Source organism: Magnolia sinica, chromosome 4, assembly GCF_029962835.1.
Source record: "Magnolia sinica isolate HGM2019 chromosome 4, MsV1, whole genome shotgun sequence".
Taxonomy (NCBI): Eukaryota; Viridiplantae; Streptophyta; class Magnoliopsida; order Magnoliales; family Magnoliaceae; genus Magnolia; species Magnolia sinica.
In genome coordinates, this window is record NC_080576.1 from 17,848,965 (window position 1) to 17,863,533 (window position 14,569).

Below are 14,569 nucleotides of genomic sequence, written 5' to 3' on the forward strand. Positions count from 1 at the left end.
TGGGAGCATATGCCAAAGAACTCTTCCCCAGTCTTTAAATGGGCCTCCTTCCCAAGACTTAATGATATCACCAAGCTTCCCTTGGAAATCCCCAGAAACCTTTAAAAGGCTTTAGGTGCCCAAATTTTCCTTGCTGTAGTGGATCAAAAGACGGTGAACCACTTCCTCTGCACATAAATCACATGAATGGGAGCTTATGATCCCAATGCTATTAGTGGCCAAGAGTTTAGGATTTTCTTTGCCACTGCTGTCTATTTTTTATTATGCCACATGGAATCAATGCTTGTCTAAGTTTGATCACATTGCGCATGAAATTTCATCCATGAAACAGCACTAGAACCTTTCATCCCACAACAGCTCCCAGAATTTTAGCTTTGAGAATTACGTTGTATACAATTTCTTTTGCTCTTCAAACGTCTCAAAGGAGCAGATCTGTAGCTGTCAACCAAACATGACAACCATTTATACTTAAAATTGAAGTGTCTAACAGACATCAACATGAACGTACGGATACATGGATGTAATCGAGCTGGTCCAATTTATTTTAGAGGAAATGCAAAGATTAAGTGTTACCATTATGAAAATGTTCTTAATGAGTCATCCAACTGTGAACATTTTACTTTGAGACACTGTGAGGTTTATCCAAATTTTCTTATTTCCTTCCATAGTCAGAACTTATCATCCTGCAATAACTGCTAACATGTCACTTCTGCACTCCGAGACTATAGCCAATTTCTTGAGCTCCATCTCTGAGTTAACGACCAAAGAAACAGGTCTGGCCTCTGGAATGTATCCAGCTCTCTTCATCTGCATTGTGAGCATTTTTAAGAGTCGATAAATCTCCTTCCTTTGAGGATGGCTTTTATCTTTCACCATGAACACATGCACCCGGCTCTTTATCTCAATCCAACTGCACCCGGGCTGCTTAACAACTCCTCTCTGTCTCATCAGCTTCCGCACTCTCGCAGCCTCCCCCCATCTTCCCAGCTCTGCGTACATGTTGGAGAGAAGAACGTATGGACCTGAGTTGTTAGGATCCAGCTCCAAGAGTTTCTCTGCCACCCTCTTCCCCATTTTGAGATGACCATGAACTTTACAAGCTGCAAGCAAGGATCCCCAAAGGACAGAATCTGGTTGTATTGGCATGCTGTCTATGAATTTCTCCACTTCGTCAAGGTGACCTGCACGTCCGAGAAGATCAACCATACATGTATAATGGTCTTTTGATGGTACCAAACCATATTCTTCAGTCATGGAGAGAAAATATCTACTGCCCTCCTTGACCAGCCCTGCATGACTGCAAGCACTCAGAACTCCAATCATTGTAACATGATCTGGTTTCTCTGCAGACATTATCATCTGCCTAAAAAGTGTGAGAGCTTCATTGGCATTCCCATTCTGCGCATAACCCACAATCATAGCATTCCATGAGACTTTATCCCTGTCAACCATTCTGTCAAACACTCGACATCCATCTTCAATGGATCCGCATTTTGCATACATGTCCACCAGAGAGTTCCCCACAAAGATATCAGACTCTGGGCCGGACTCAAATCGGAACCCATGTTTTAAAACATGTGCATGTACCTGCCTGCCTAGCTGTAGATCAGCAAGGTTGGCACATGCACTAAGAACATTACCGAAACTGTAGTGTGTTGGCCAAACACATTCTCTCTTCAGTAGGCGGAACAGTTCTAGTGCCTCTTCATTCTCTCCGTTCTGTGCATAACCTGCAATAAGCGCGTTCCAAGATATAACATTCCTCTCTGTCATCCCTGTAAACATTGAGTGGGCAGCTTTCACACTAGCGGCTTTTGCATAACCACTAACCATGGATGTCTCCGTGACAACATTTCTAATCAGCATCCCATCAAAAATACGCCTCGCTTCTTTAATCCTACCGCACTTCGCGTACATGTCAACAAAGGCATTGCATAATACCAGGTCATCCCTGAATTTGTCAGATTTGATAGCTCGTGCATGAATTTGCAATCCTTCTTCAATTGCTGATAAACCTGCGCATGCACTAAGCACACTGGCAAGTGTGACCTCATCTGGCTCAGCTCCGCATTCCATCATCCTCACAAACAGCTCTAAAGCTTCATTTGTGGGGCCGTTCTGCTCATAACATGTAATCAAGCTGTTCCACGAGACTACATTTCGATTAGGCATCCCATCAAAGATTCTCTGTGCATTGAATGGATACCCACATTTGGAGTACATATCAATAAGTGCGCTTCCCATATAAACATCGGATGAAAATGGTGATTTCGAAATCAAAGCATGGATTTGGGTGCCTGTTTTTATATCGATTAACCCTGCACAGGCGCTAAGAGCACTAGAGAGTGCGTACATGTTGAGTACGAAATCCTCTCCATGCATTCTTTTAAAGAAACCAAGCGCTTCTTCGAAATGATCGTGCTGGGCAAAGCCAGACACCATTGAGTTCCATGAGCACTGGTCAGGGCATGGCATCTCCCGGAACAGAGAGACCGCTTCTTCGAGAAAACACAATCTTGTAAGCGCACTTATCATTGCATTCCAAGTGAATGTATTTCTTTGATGCATTCTATCAAACAAAGTGTGGGCATCCTCGAAGCACCCACACTTTGCATAAGCATCGATGAGACGGTTCTGGATAAAGATCTCAGAAGAGAATCGGGTCTTGATGAGGCGGGCGTGTACCCGGCGCCCGTCATGTAGTGATTTCGATTCGATGCACGATTGCAAGAGCTTTGCGAAAATCGATGAATTGGGGAGTGAAAGGTCGCTGGTGATGAGGCGTTTAACGGATCCATAGCTTGCCATCCCATAATCCCAACGTGAAAGGAAATCTCATGGGCATGCATTTGTAACCAAACATCTCATAAAAAATGAATAGAAGAGCTGAATCTTCGACATGGAAGGAGCGTTGCTGTATGCAGCTTTTCTTTTAACTAGCCGTCAGCGCAGTTATTTCAAATTGCAAGACGGGAGATTCCTTCCTTTTCAAATTGAGCGGTTTGCTGGCGCCACACGCACCCACCATACACGCGGCACGTGTAGGCATCTAATCCGTGCATAAGGTGGACCTCACTACCCAGACGAAAACTCGGGCTGGTCCACTCAACGGGAGGGCCAGGTGCTTATGTTTGATTCAGACAATTGAATTTTTTTCTTAAACCATCCATTGTTTTCTTTATAGGAGCAGCGTGCCAATGAGAGAACGGTCATATGATTTTGTTATCAGATATTCCACGTTGAAGTCCCACCTTACGCAGGAGGTCACAAGGGGGCGCGGCTTCGGTGGATCCCCGGATCTACCGAGGTGGGTGGGATCCGTGCCTTGAATCCACACCGTCCAACCATTTTGAAAGCTCATTTTAGTGCACGATCCCAAAAATTAATCAAACCCAAGTCTTCGATGGACCACACCATAGAAAACAGTAGTGATTGAATTCTCACCATTAAGAGCTTCATGGATTCCAATGGCATGTTTATTTACCATCCAACCGGTTGATAAGGTCACAAAGACGTAGATGAAGAGACCAGACAAATATCATCTTGATCCAAAGCTTTTATAGCTTAGCCCACAGGAAGCTTTTAATGGTCAATTACCGCAGTTTCCAGTACTAAAGTCAATCTGAGATCTGGATATGCTTCATTTTTAAGATATTGAGCTTTCGATACGGATGAGCAGCGTGGATATAATAACACACATCAGGATTCGGGAATCCGGGAATCCACTGAAGCCGCGCCCAAAAATTAGTTGGCCAGGTTCTGACCTGAAAATTAATCACGTGAATGTTTATAATCCATCCGTTGATGAAGTGGGCCATCATATGCATGAAGAAATAGACATTCAAAAAAGTTGCATGTAAAGGTAGAAAACGTAAATATATGTAAGGGTAGGCCCCACTACGTGATGAAACTAGTGCGTTCATCTAGAATAGAGGTCCTTATTTCAACACATCAAAGGGACCCGAGTTCTTCCAATTCTTACGGATCCGTGTGGCCCACAAAAAGGCTCTAGAAGGCCCAAAAAAACTCGAAATCGGATTGCGTACTGAGTTACTCAGTACCCCATTATCGTACTAAGTAAACTCTTTTGGGCCCACCGTGAATGTATGTGGTCTATCCACGCCGTCCATCGGTTTTTCCATCTTATTTTAACCGTTGATCCCAAAATTTAATCGTACCCAAAAATCAAGTGGACCATACCATAGGAAATAGTTGGAATAATGATTTTCACCGTTGAAACCTTATTAGGACCCACAGTGATGTTTATTTCTCATCAAACCTGTTCATACGATCACACAGACATGGATGAAGGGAAAAAAACAAACACAAGCTTGATCCAATACTTCAATGGCTCCCGAGAAATTTTCAATGGTAGATGTTCAATTCACACTGTTTCCTGTGGCGTGGTCCACTTGAGGTTTATATATACTTCATTTTTATGCTAAAGCCCTAAAATTATGGGGTAAAATGGATGGATGGAGTGGATAAAATACATAAATAACGGTGGACCCCACAGAATTTACTCAGTACGCAATCCGCTTCCCCCCAAAACTCTCCTGAGAGTGTCCGTTGGCATGTAGATGCTCGCCTATCATAGATGATGTAGAACTACCAATATCTGTGGTGATCCGGACCAGTCATATGGTGGGTTCCAAGATGGCTGGGCCACGGCCCAGAAACGCACGAATTAGATGACTCCAACCCGATCTAATGAATCACACTAGAACACTCGATTCCGTACATCACTACGCATCGTTAATTGAGAAATGCATAACAACAAAACATCTCGGCCATGGAAAGCTCCTGCACTCGCACCTCATCAAAACCGCTCTCAATCTCAATGTCTTCCTCTCCAACCGACTCATCGACATGTACGCCAAATGCAGCGATTCCTTGGAAAGCGCCCAAATCGCTTTCTGCGACCTTCCCACCAAAAACACCCATTCCTATAACACCATCATCTCAGCGTACTGTAAAGCTGGCCTGTTCGGAAACGCACACAAGCTGTTCGACGAAATGCACCAACCAAATATCGTTAGCTATAATTCCATGATTTCAGGATTAACCCATCATGGGCGGCACGAAGAAGCCATAGATGTCTTCCGTGCGATGCAGAAGCATTGGGGCCGCCCTCTCATTGACAAGTTCACGCTCGTCAATGTGGCAAATGCTTGTGCCAGCCTTGCAGCGGCGGAATTGCTCCGTCAGGTCCATGCCGTCGTGATTGTTGTCAGCTTGGAGCTGAACCTCATCATGTATAATGCCCTAGTTGACGCGTATGGGAAGTGCAGTGATGTGGATTCTTCCCGCTGGCTTTTCGACCAAATGCCAGAGAGGGATGTCGTGTCGTGGACCTCAATGGTTGTTTCTTATGCGCGAGTATGCAGGTTGGAAGAAGCTTGTTGTGTTTTTTATTCAATGCCTGTCCGGAATTCTGTTTCGTGGACAGCATTGATTGCTGGGCATGCACAAAATGGGCAGGGCGTTAAGGCTTTAGCTGCCTTTGAACGAATGCGGGAAGAGGGAATTTCACCAAGCACTTTCACATTTGTTAGTGTGCTAAATGCCTGCGCGAGCCTTGCACTCATCGAACGTGGAAAACAAGTCCACGGACACATCATGCGGAGTCGCATGGGAGTTGAATTCTTGAATGTCTTTATCTATAATGCTTTGATTGACATGTACACAAAATGCGGGGACATGAATTCAGCTGTGGCATTGTTTGAGAGGATGCCTGAAAGAGATGTTGTATCCTGGAACTCAATAGTTACTGGGTTTGCTCAGAATGGGTATGGGAAACAATCACTCTTCACTTTTGAGAGAATGATTGAAGCAGGCATTGTGCCAAACCACGTCACATTTCTTGGGGTGCTATCTGCTTGCAGTCATGCAGGTCTAGTATCGGAGGGACGTCAGTTCTTGGACTCAATGCAGAGGAAGTACGATGTACGTCCAAGATCAGAGCATTACGCTATCCTAATTGACACTTTTGGGCGAAGTAATCAACTTGAAGAAGCAATGGAGTTGATAAAGAGTGCACCTTATGGGTCAGATAGTGTCGGAATGTGGGGTGCTCTCTTGGGTGCCTGTCGTGTGCATGGAAACTTGGATCTTGCAAGAATGGCAGCTGAATCACTCTTTAATCTGGAGCCTGAGAATGCTGCAAGATATGTCATGTTGTCAAACATTTACGCTGCTGCAGGCAGATGGGACAATGCTCGTCTAGTGAGGAGCCTCATGAAGGAGAGAGGACTAAAGAAAGATCCTGGTTATAGTTGGATTGAGGTGAGGAATGCAAGGCATCAGTTTGTAGCTGATGACAGGTCACACGATCAGACAGAAGAGATATATGAAATGTTAGCGAAACTGGTTGATCGAATGAAGGAAGCAGGATATCTTCCTGACAACAGTTGGTCTTTTACACCAGGTGAAGAGGATGGAATGTTTTCATTGGAGTAAACATGCGGGAAGCGAAACGTCGTGCTATCTTTAGCTGAGATTGTTTGTATTCTTTTCTACCTTACATTAAATTGGAAAGAAAAATTTTGCTGTGTCTATTGATATTAACTAGTAATGGAATTGAACTCGCTGTAAATCTAATGGTTGATGTCAATTCTCCATAGTAACTTGGGGGATGGTTCAAGCATTTCAGCTTCCAAGCATGTCTTGCTTCACCTTAATCACGGAGAAGCATGGACACAAGCCTCCCGATGAGAGTTGCCATGAGTTCATAATGATTTTTCTTGTTCAATCATCGACCCAACTGCAACCGGGTTTCTTTCTGACTCTCCTTTCTAGCATCATATTTCTAACTAGCGCTGATCTCTCCCACTCCCCTCTAGCAGCATATATGTTAGATAGCTGCACATAAGCACCCGAGTTCTCAGGATCAAGCTTGATAAGCTGCTCTGCAGCCTTTCTTCCGAGTGACTCATTTCCACAAGCCTTGCATCCTCTCAGCACCGATGACCACATGCTTACATCAGCTTTGAACGGCATTTTGTCAATGAAGTCCATTGCTTCCTCAAGGCAACCTGCGCGAGCAAATAGATCAATCATGCATGAGTAATGTTCAACCATTGGGTCGATATGGTAATTGTTCTTCATTGCATGAAACCATCTCAATCCTTCCTCCACCAGTCCAGAGTGGCTGCAACCTGATAAGACCCCCACAAAAGTGATGTCGTTTGGTCTCACCCCTGCATTTCTCATGTCTTCAAATAGTTTCAGCGCTTCTTTCCCGTATCCATTTGTAGCATAACCCATTAACATTGAATTCCATGGAACTTCATTGAATTTTCTCATCTCATCAAACACTCTTCGCCCATCTTCGACATTACCACATTTACAATACAGATTGACAAGTGAAGTAGAGATAATCTGATCAGACTCAAGGCCGATGATGGTAGCATGAGCAAAGATCTGTTCTCCAAGTCCGAGAGAACAGATGCTAGCAGAAGTGCTGATTACACTGGCCAGACCAACCTTGTCCATCCTCAAATTCAGCCTATGCATTTCACGGAAGAGATCAAGTGCTTCAATGGCACAATTGTTATGACTATAACCGACAATCATCGAATTCCATGAAATCAAGCTTCTTTGCGGCATCATATTGAAGACCCATCTTGCATCCTGGATTCTCCCACAATTAGAATACACAGATATCATGGAATTGAGCAAAATAGTGTCATATTCTTCAAGCTCACTGAAAAAATTACAAGCATCATCTGAACTCCCACACTTGGAGTACATGTCAACAAGAGTGCTTGCGACAATCATATCATTAGCAATCCCAACTTTGCAAGCATAAGCATGTATTTTCTTGCCATCTTCAAGCGCACACAAGATTGCACATGCACTTAAAACACTGGCAAAGGTTGATGAATCTGCCTGAATTCCGTCCAACCTCATCATATTGAAAAGCTGCAATGCTTCTTCACTGTCATTATTAGCAACATAACCAGCGATCATGGAATTCCATAAAACAGCACTTGGATTGTTTCTTCTATGGAAGACACTAAGTGCATCAATCAATCTACCACAATTTGCATAGCCTGAGATCAGTGCCGACAAAGAAAACTCATCGGGTTCTTTCATCAAATTCAAAACATGACTAGCACTATCTAAATCCTTGCATTTTCCATACATGTTGACAAGGGAGCTGCCCAAAACTGAATCGAATTCCACTTTGCTAACAACTATGTGAGTGTGGATTTGCTTGCCACAATCAAGAGCTTCCAAATTGGCACAGGCACCAATGGCCGTTGCCAATATGAAATTATCAATCTGCGATGATTCAACGGAATCCAATTTCAAACTCTTAAACAACCATAAAGCTTCTTGAGGCCGCCCATGACGAACATAACCATGGATCATGGAATTCCAAGCAGTTGCATTTCTCATAGGCATGTCATTAAATAACTGTCTGGCAGTCTCCAGATTCCCGCATTTTGCAAATCCAGAGATGACAGCATTCCATGAGAAAACGTTCTTGTGGGGCATAGAATTGAACAGCTCGATTGAGCCTTTGTAATCCCCTGCCTTCAAATAGGCTTCAAGCAATGCATTCCATGTGAATTTGTTTCTCTGGGACATTTCGTCAAACAAGCGCCGCACATTACTCATATCACCGCATCTTGTATACATTTGGAGAAGGCAGTTCCCAAAGAAGAGAACCGAATCAAGGCCTGTTTTGAAAAGGATGACGTGGATCTGTTTCCCTTGCAGGATCGAACAGTGGGTCCTGCACGATCGCAGCAGGCTAGCACAGGAATGGAAGTCCAGGGCCATGACAGAAAAAGATGGTTCATTTCAGAGGTCTGCAGATGATTTGCCAATGAATACATCTGAGTTCATTTTGAGAATGGTTTTGGGGTTTCTGTACCGATGAAAAAAGCAAAGCAAGTGCAGAGGGCAACCTTTCGTTTTAATCTAACGGCTATCCTTTTTTTTAAAGTTTAAAATTCCCGGCGGAAAATCCAAACCTTATCGGGAGCGGATTAGCAGTTACCCGGCTAACAACTTAGTGGGTGTTAACCTAACCGTGTGGGGCCAACGTTGATGTATTTTCTGTATATCCACACCGTCCATCTGTTTTTAAATCTCATTTTAGGACGTAAACCGAAATTATAAGAAGATCCAAGCCTCAGTTGGACCATACCAATAGAAACAGTGACGAATAACCATTAAAAAAAATTTGTGGGCAGGAAAGTTTTGGAGCAATCTGATCTTTCTAATTTCCCTTCATCCAGATCTTCTTGACATTATCAACAGTTTGGATTGCAAATAAACATTACGAAAACCTTACTACTAGCTCTTTGGAATTTTTAATGGTGAGGCACTCAATCACCATTGTTTCCTGTGGTGTGGTCCATCTGAGAGTTGGATGTGCACAATTTCCACTGACCCGAACTAAAATAGGTTCTAGAAACGGATGGACAGCATAGATATATAAAATATCATCAATGTGGGCCCCCACGGAAGGGGTAACACCCACTAAGACGTTGATGTTACCTGGGTAACACCTAATCCGCTCCCACCATCATCCAGCCTCAATCAAACCGGCTAAAAAACAGGTCCGAAAATTTTAACATAAGAGGTCATAGATAAATGAAGGGTCGTGATTCAATGAGGGCTACCTCATGAGGAGACTGGCAGGCAGACTAGACACGTGTCAGAGATCCAGGCCATTCATCAGGCAAGAGACCGTGGTCACGTACCAAAATCATGGTAGTACACTCATCAACTGAGCCACTCATGCAGGTTGAATTTGGACCATCACACTTCTATTTTTCAAACCGACTATTTGTCACATGCAAGTTTTGACTTGCTTATCAACGGAACAACATTATTTTTGTCCATGGCATTTTACCTAACATGATGCCGTCCATCCCTTTTGGGACATGTATTCGCTGGTTCCGTACTGTAAGGCCTACTGTGATGTATTTGTTTTATATTCACGTCATCCATTCCTTTTTTCAGCTCATTTTAAGGCTGAGACAAAAAATGAAATAGATCCAAATTTATGGTAAACTACATCGTAAGAAAGAGTTGATAATTGAACCCCATCCCATCGTTAAAAACTTCTTAAAGCCTATTGTAATGTTTATTTGCCATCCAACTTATTGATAAATCCACGTGGACCTGGATGAAGGGTAACAACAAATATCAGCTTACTTGTAACATTTGTGGTTCCCAAGAAGTTTTTAATAGCAGGTGTTAAGTCAAATGATTTTTGCCAGTATTCATAGTGATGACCTAGCCCCTAAAGTGTGGTTCTATTTCTTTCACATCCAACTCAAATTAACACAATTGCAATTGGGTTACTTCCACTTTCTTAGACCAATAATAGCAGTTCAATTCAATAGTGCATTTAAACATGCCCTTAAATATGATGTGAGTACATGAATGCTAGTAAATGACAATGATTTGAGGATATAGAACAAAGGGAATTGGATTAGCTTTATCCTTACAGTTGGTGAACTTCCCAAATCCTTTGAAGTCAGTCCAGCAAAATGCATTCAACCATTCGGTATCATTTAGTCACTTCTTTAACCACAGCTGGCTAATCATTAACAAAATCAGTTCCAGAGCAAGCTACACCATCATGTATGACTCACTGGTGAAATGTATTTCCGGGATGGAAACCCACACCTCTTGGTGGCTTCCATTATGGTTTAAGGCTAACTGACCTGAAATGAGTGCCATATCTTATGAAAACTATGCACTCTACCAATGGCCTTTGCTTGATTTATCCTTTCTGAGATGTGTATCTTCGTGATAAAACATCAAAATTCTTTGTCGATCACACACATGACAAGTTGCATGACATCCGGCTGAGAACTAATCATCTCTTTAAAATGACAGTTCTTGTTTCAAGGATTTGAATATCCAATCTAACTTCCCATTCCTGGACCAATGCTTTTCCCAAGTATAATCCATGAAGAGTTTCGTTGGATGTGGATATCTCTCGCTCTGCAGCATTAATCTGCTGGTGCCTGAGATCGCACCATCGGACATCCAGCTTGAGTTTTCACATTCTTGAAAGAAGAGCGAAAATATCAGCCCACAGTGACTTAAAAAGGAATGCCAAACTCAAATCTCCTCCCTTCCAACAGTAGCTTTTCTCAGTCTTGCATACTCAAAGCCTTTGGGGTCCCATCTCCCTCCACTGTAACATCATCCATCAAGATGAAACCCTTCATTTCTATTGGCATTGTTCATGTGTCCAAGTTGGTTTCAGAAAGGATCTCAAAGCAAACTGGATTTGAAGGGTTTAAGTCACTAAGGCGTTGTGAAGCCAATTCCCCCAACCTTGAGTTCCCATGTTCTCTGCAACAGTCAAATACCCTTGTCCACATTGGGACAGTCGGCTCAAATGGCATTCTACGAACAAAATCCTCAAGCTCATCCATGATACCATGTTTACCCAAGAGTTCAATCATGCACTCATAATGCTCCACTCGAGGTATAGTACAGTACTTGTCACTCATTGAATTGAAATACTGCCGTCCCAAGTCGACAAATCCCTCACCAATACAAGCAAGCAAAACACCAATAAAAGTGACATTGTCTACTTCGATCCCTTCCTTCTGCATTGACTCAAATAGTTCAAGAGCATCGCTGCCCCTTCCGTTGTAGGCACAGCCCAAAATCATTGAATTCCATAGGATAAGATCCCGTGGGCCTTCCTCTCTGAACACCGTGACAGCATACTCTAGACAGCGGCATTTTGAGTACATGTCAACTAATGCCCCTTTAATGACAATATCCATCTCGAAACCATGTCTGATCATGTATCCATGGATTTCCTTTCCGTGATCGAGCGTAAAGATGTTCGCACAAGCTGCAAAAATGGTACTGAATGTGAACTTGCTTGGAGTTGTCTCCCATTGCATCTCGCTGAAGATCCGCAATGCTTCCTCACTCTGTCCATGACGAGCATAGCCAGTGATCAAAGCATTCCATGAAATCTTGTCTCGCCAACGCCCCATCTCAAGGAACCAAAGGCGAGCACTTCTTAAGCTTCCGCATTTCCCATACATGTTAAGAAGTGCATTGCTGGTGAAAAGATTCGAGCAGAAACCGTGTCTATAAACAAACCCATGAACCTGTTTACCAAATCTGAGATCCGAGAGCCCTGCACATACATTAAGAATCAATCCTAGAGTCACATGATCAATATCGCTGGTGACGTGGCGCATCCAAAAGATGAAATCCAAGGCCTCATCCCAATAAAAGAACCGTGTGTACCCTGCCAGCATTGCATTCCATGAAATCACATTGCGCTCAGGCATCTTGTCGAAAAGCATCCTTGCGTCACTGATTCTCCCACACATGGCATAACCTGACACAATTGAAGTCCAAGAAACCACATTCCTCGACCTAGGTCGATCAAAAAGACGGTGTGCATCCTCCAAAGCACTGCATTTTGCATACATATCAATAAGTGAGGTTGTAACAACATTATCCTCCTCAAATGCAGTCTTAACTGCAATCCCATGAATCTGACGACCCTCCTCGAGCGCAGAAATGCTCGAACAAGCAATAAGAACGTTAGAGAAAGTAAAATTCAACGGCCTAGCATTTTCCCTTATCATCTTAAAGAACATAACCACCGCCTCCTTTTCTTCTCCCATCTCAAGATATCGTCTAACAATCACATTCCAAGAAACAGCATTCGGAGTGGGGATCTCATGGAATGCCCTCCGCGCATCGTCAATTACCCGGCATTTTCCATAAATATCCACAAGTGAGCTCCCCAGAATCACATTCCAACAAAACCCAAACTTAATCACAAGGCCATGAATTTGCTTGGCAAGAAAGAGAGCAAAAAGAGCAGCACAGGAGCCCAGAACACTAGCAAACGTAATCTCATTAGGGACCAGCCCCGACGCACCCATGCCAGAAAACAGCATCAAAGCCTCTTCAGCGCGTCCCGCTTGTGCATACCCAGTTATCATCGCATTCCACGTGCCACCATCCCGTTTGGGCATTTCATCGAACAGCTCCCGGGCATCACGAAGATTACCGCATTTGGCATACACCTCAACCGCACGATTGAGTAAAAAGGTGGGGGGCGAGGGGTAGGACGTGATGAGATGGGATTCGATCTTGCGGACCTCGACAAGGGCGCGTTTGGAGGAACAGACGCGGAGGAGGTGGGCGTAGATGGAGAGAGGGAAAGGAGTGGGAGTAGAGAAGAGGAGGGAGACAGCTTTCTTGAGGTGGCCAGAATCGAGGAGGGAGAGGATATGGGCGGTTGAAGATAGGGTGGTGTTGGGTGGGCCTTTAGGCTTGTCGTGGGGCCTACTCTTGTGATGGCGGTTGGTGTTTTGAAGGAGACGGTTGAGGACAGAGTTGGAACTGACACCCATGTAAGAGAAGATTGAAAGACGACGGGATTTTCCCGCCACAATCTCTCATTTGCCTTGGGCTGTTAAAATCCTTTCACCTAATGCAATCTACGTAGGACCCACCACAGACGGCCCCTCAAACTGTTGGTCTACTAGGTGAACTGATGCTCTCTCTCTCTCTCTCTCTCTCTCTCTCTCTCTCTCTATATATCTATATGGGGAAAAGGTACGATGCGCTCGACCTCACGATAAGCTCCCCTGAGGTCGAGCTGTGTGGGCCCCACCGTGATGCATGTCGATCATCAACACCGTGAATTTGATGTGTCCCCTCTAAATTATGGGATATCCCAAAAATCAGCCATATACGGAACTCAGGTGGGCCATACCATCTAAAATCATGTGAAGACACCGTTAAAATATATAAAAGCACTTTATGGGGCCCACATGAGTTTTAATGCTTCTGAAACTTGTTCTGAACCCTCATCCAAGTGGGACACACATAATGGATGGTCTGGATTTGAAAAAAACATCTCGGTGGGCCCAAAAACTGATTATGAATGTTTTAATGGTGCACGGCTCCTTCCCACTTCTGTATGTGGTGTGGCCCACAAAAGTCACGGATTGACTTGATTTTTGAGACCTAGGGCCACGATGGAATGGTACATCTGACTGATGGGGTAGATGTTCGAAACGCATCACGGCGGGGCCCACACCGCTCTACCTCATGGGACGGACTCGTGAAGTCGAGCGCATAGTACCTTTCCCCCACACACACACACATATATATACGAACTATCATGAGTGGATCTAGAACCGTCCAGCACCTGGAAACCTCCGGGAGATGTTGAAAATGGATCGGATGTTGAGGATGGCCAAGTCAGTGTAATTTTGGCACCCTGGGCCATCCATGATGGGCCCACTTGAATGAATGGTTCATAGGTGGCCTTGTGCAATGGAGTGGTCACGAGTTGGGGCATCAATATCACCTAAGTGGTCGTATTAGAGAATTACATGAAACTGGGCTACCTTTGGCTCCATTTGAAGTAGAAATAGCTAAGGGGGTGGCAATGGGCCGAACCAAGGTGGACCCAGCCCATCCAAGAACCCTATCCTAGTCCAGGCCCTAAAGGGTTAAGGAGGCCCCGCTCCGATTGCCTGCGTGTTATCCATTACACTCTACCAGAGTATCAAAGTCCTTCAAATTAGTATATGCA

General features: G+C 44.0%; 4 protein-coding genes across 4 annotated transcripts; 1 reads left to right on the forward strand and 3 right to left on the reverse strand.

The window, feature by feature from the left end:
* Window positions 1–314: 314 nt before the first annotated feature.
* On the reverse strand, window positions 315–3,144 carry LOC131242637 (pentatricopeptide repeat-containing protein At2g13600). The gene has a single exon (XM_058241402.1). The coding sequence runs from the start codon at window positions 2,806–2,808 to the stop codon at window positions 679–681; it is 2,130 nt and encodes a 709-aa protein (XP_058097385.1). The 5' UTR covers window positions 2,809–3,144; the 3' UTR covers window positions 315–678.
* A 1,421-nt stretch (window positions 3,145–4,565) lies between these two features.
* LOC131242639 (pentatricopeptide repeat-containing protein At2g13600-like) lies at window positions 4,566–6,554 on the forward strand. Its single transcript, XM_058241404.1, has one exon. The coding sequence runs from the start codon at window positions 4,711–4,713 to the stop codon at window positions 6,457–6,459; it is 1,749 nt and encodes a 582-aa protein (XP_058097387.1). The 5' UTR covers window positions 4,566–4,710; the 3' UTR covers window positions 6,460–6,554.
* On the reverse strand, window positions 6,463–9,147 carry LOC131242638 (putative pentatricopeptide repeat-containing protein At1g77010, mitochondrial). Its single transcript, XM_058241403.1, has one exon. It carries the CDS (start codon window positions 8,788–8,790, stop codon window positions 6,748–6,750), a length of 2,043 nt encoding a protein of 680 aa, XP_058097386.1. The 5' UTR covers window positions 8,791–9,147; the 3' UTR covers window positions 6,463–6,747.
* Window positions 9,148–10,427: 1,280 nt separating this feature from the next.
* On the reverse strand, window positions 10,428–13,545 carry LOC131242640 (pentatricopeptide repeat-containing protein At3g26540). Its single transcript, XM_058241405.1, has one exon. The coding sequence runs from the start codon at window positions 13,374–13,376 to the stop codon at window positions 11,220–11,222; it is 2,157 nt and encodes a 718-aa protein (XP_058097388.1). The 5' UTR covers window positions 13,377–13,545; the 3' UTR covers window positions 10,428–11,219.
* Window positions 13,546–14,569: the final 1,024 nt, after the last annotated feature.

Bases quoted from the DNA above. Each gene is read 5' to 3' on its own strand.
- LOC131242639 (XM_058241404.1), top strand. From the start codon at position 4,711: ATGAATCACACTAGAACACTCGATTCCGTACATCACTACGCATCGTTA.
- LOC131242640 (XM_058241405.1), bottom strand. From the start codon at position 13,376: ATGGGTGTCAGTTCCAACTCTGTCCTCAACCGTCTCCTTCAAAACACC.
- LOC131242637 (XM_058241402.1), bottom strand. From the start codon at position 2,808: ATGGCAAGCTATGGATCCGTTAAACGCCTCATCACCAGCGACCTTTCA.
- LOC131242638 (XM_058241403.1), bottom strand. From the start codon at position 8,790: ATGGCCCTGGACTTCCATTCCTGTGCTAGCCTGCTGCGATCGTGCAGG.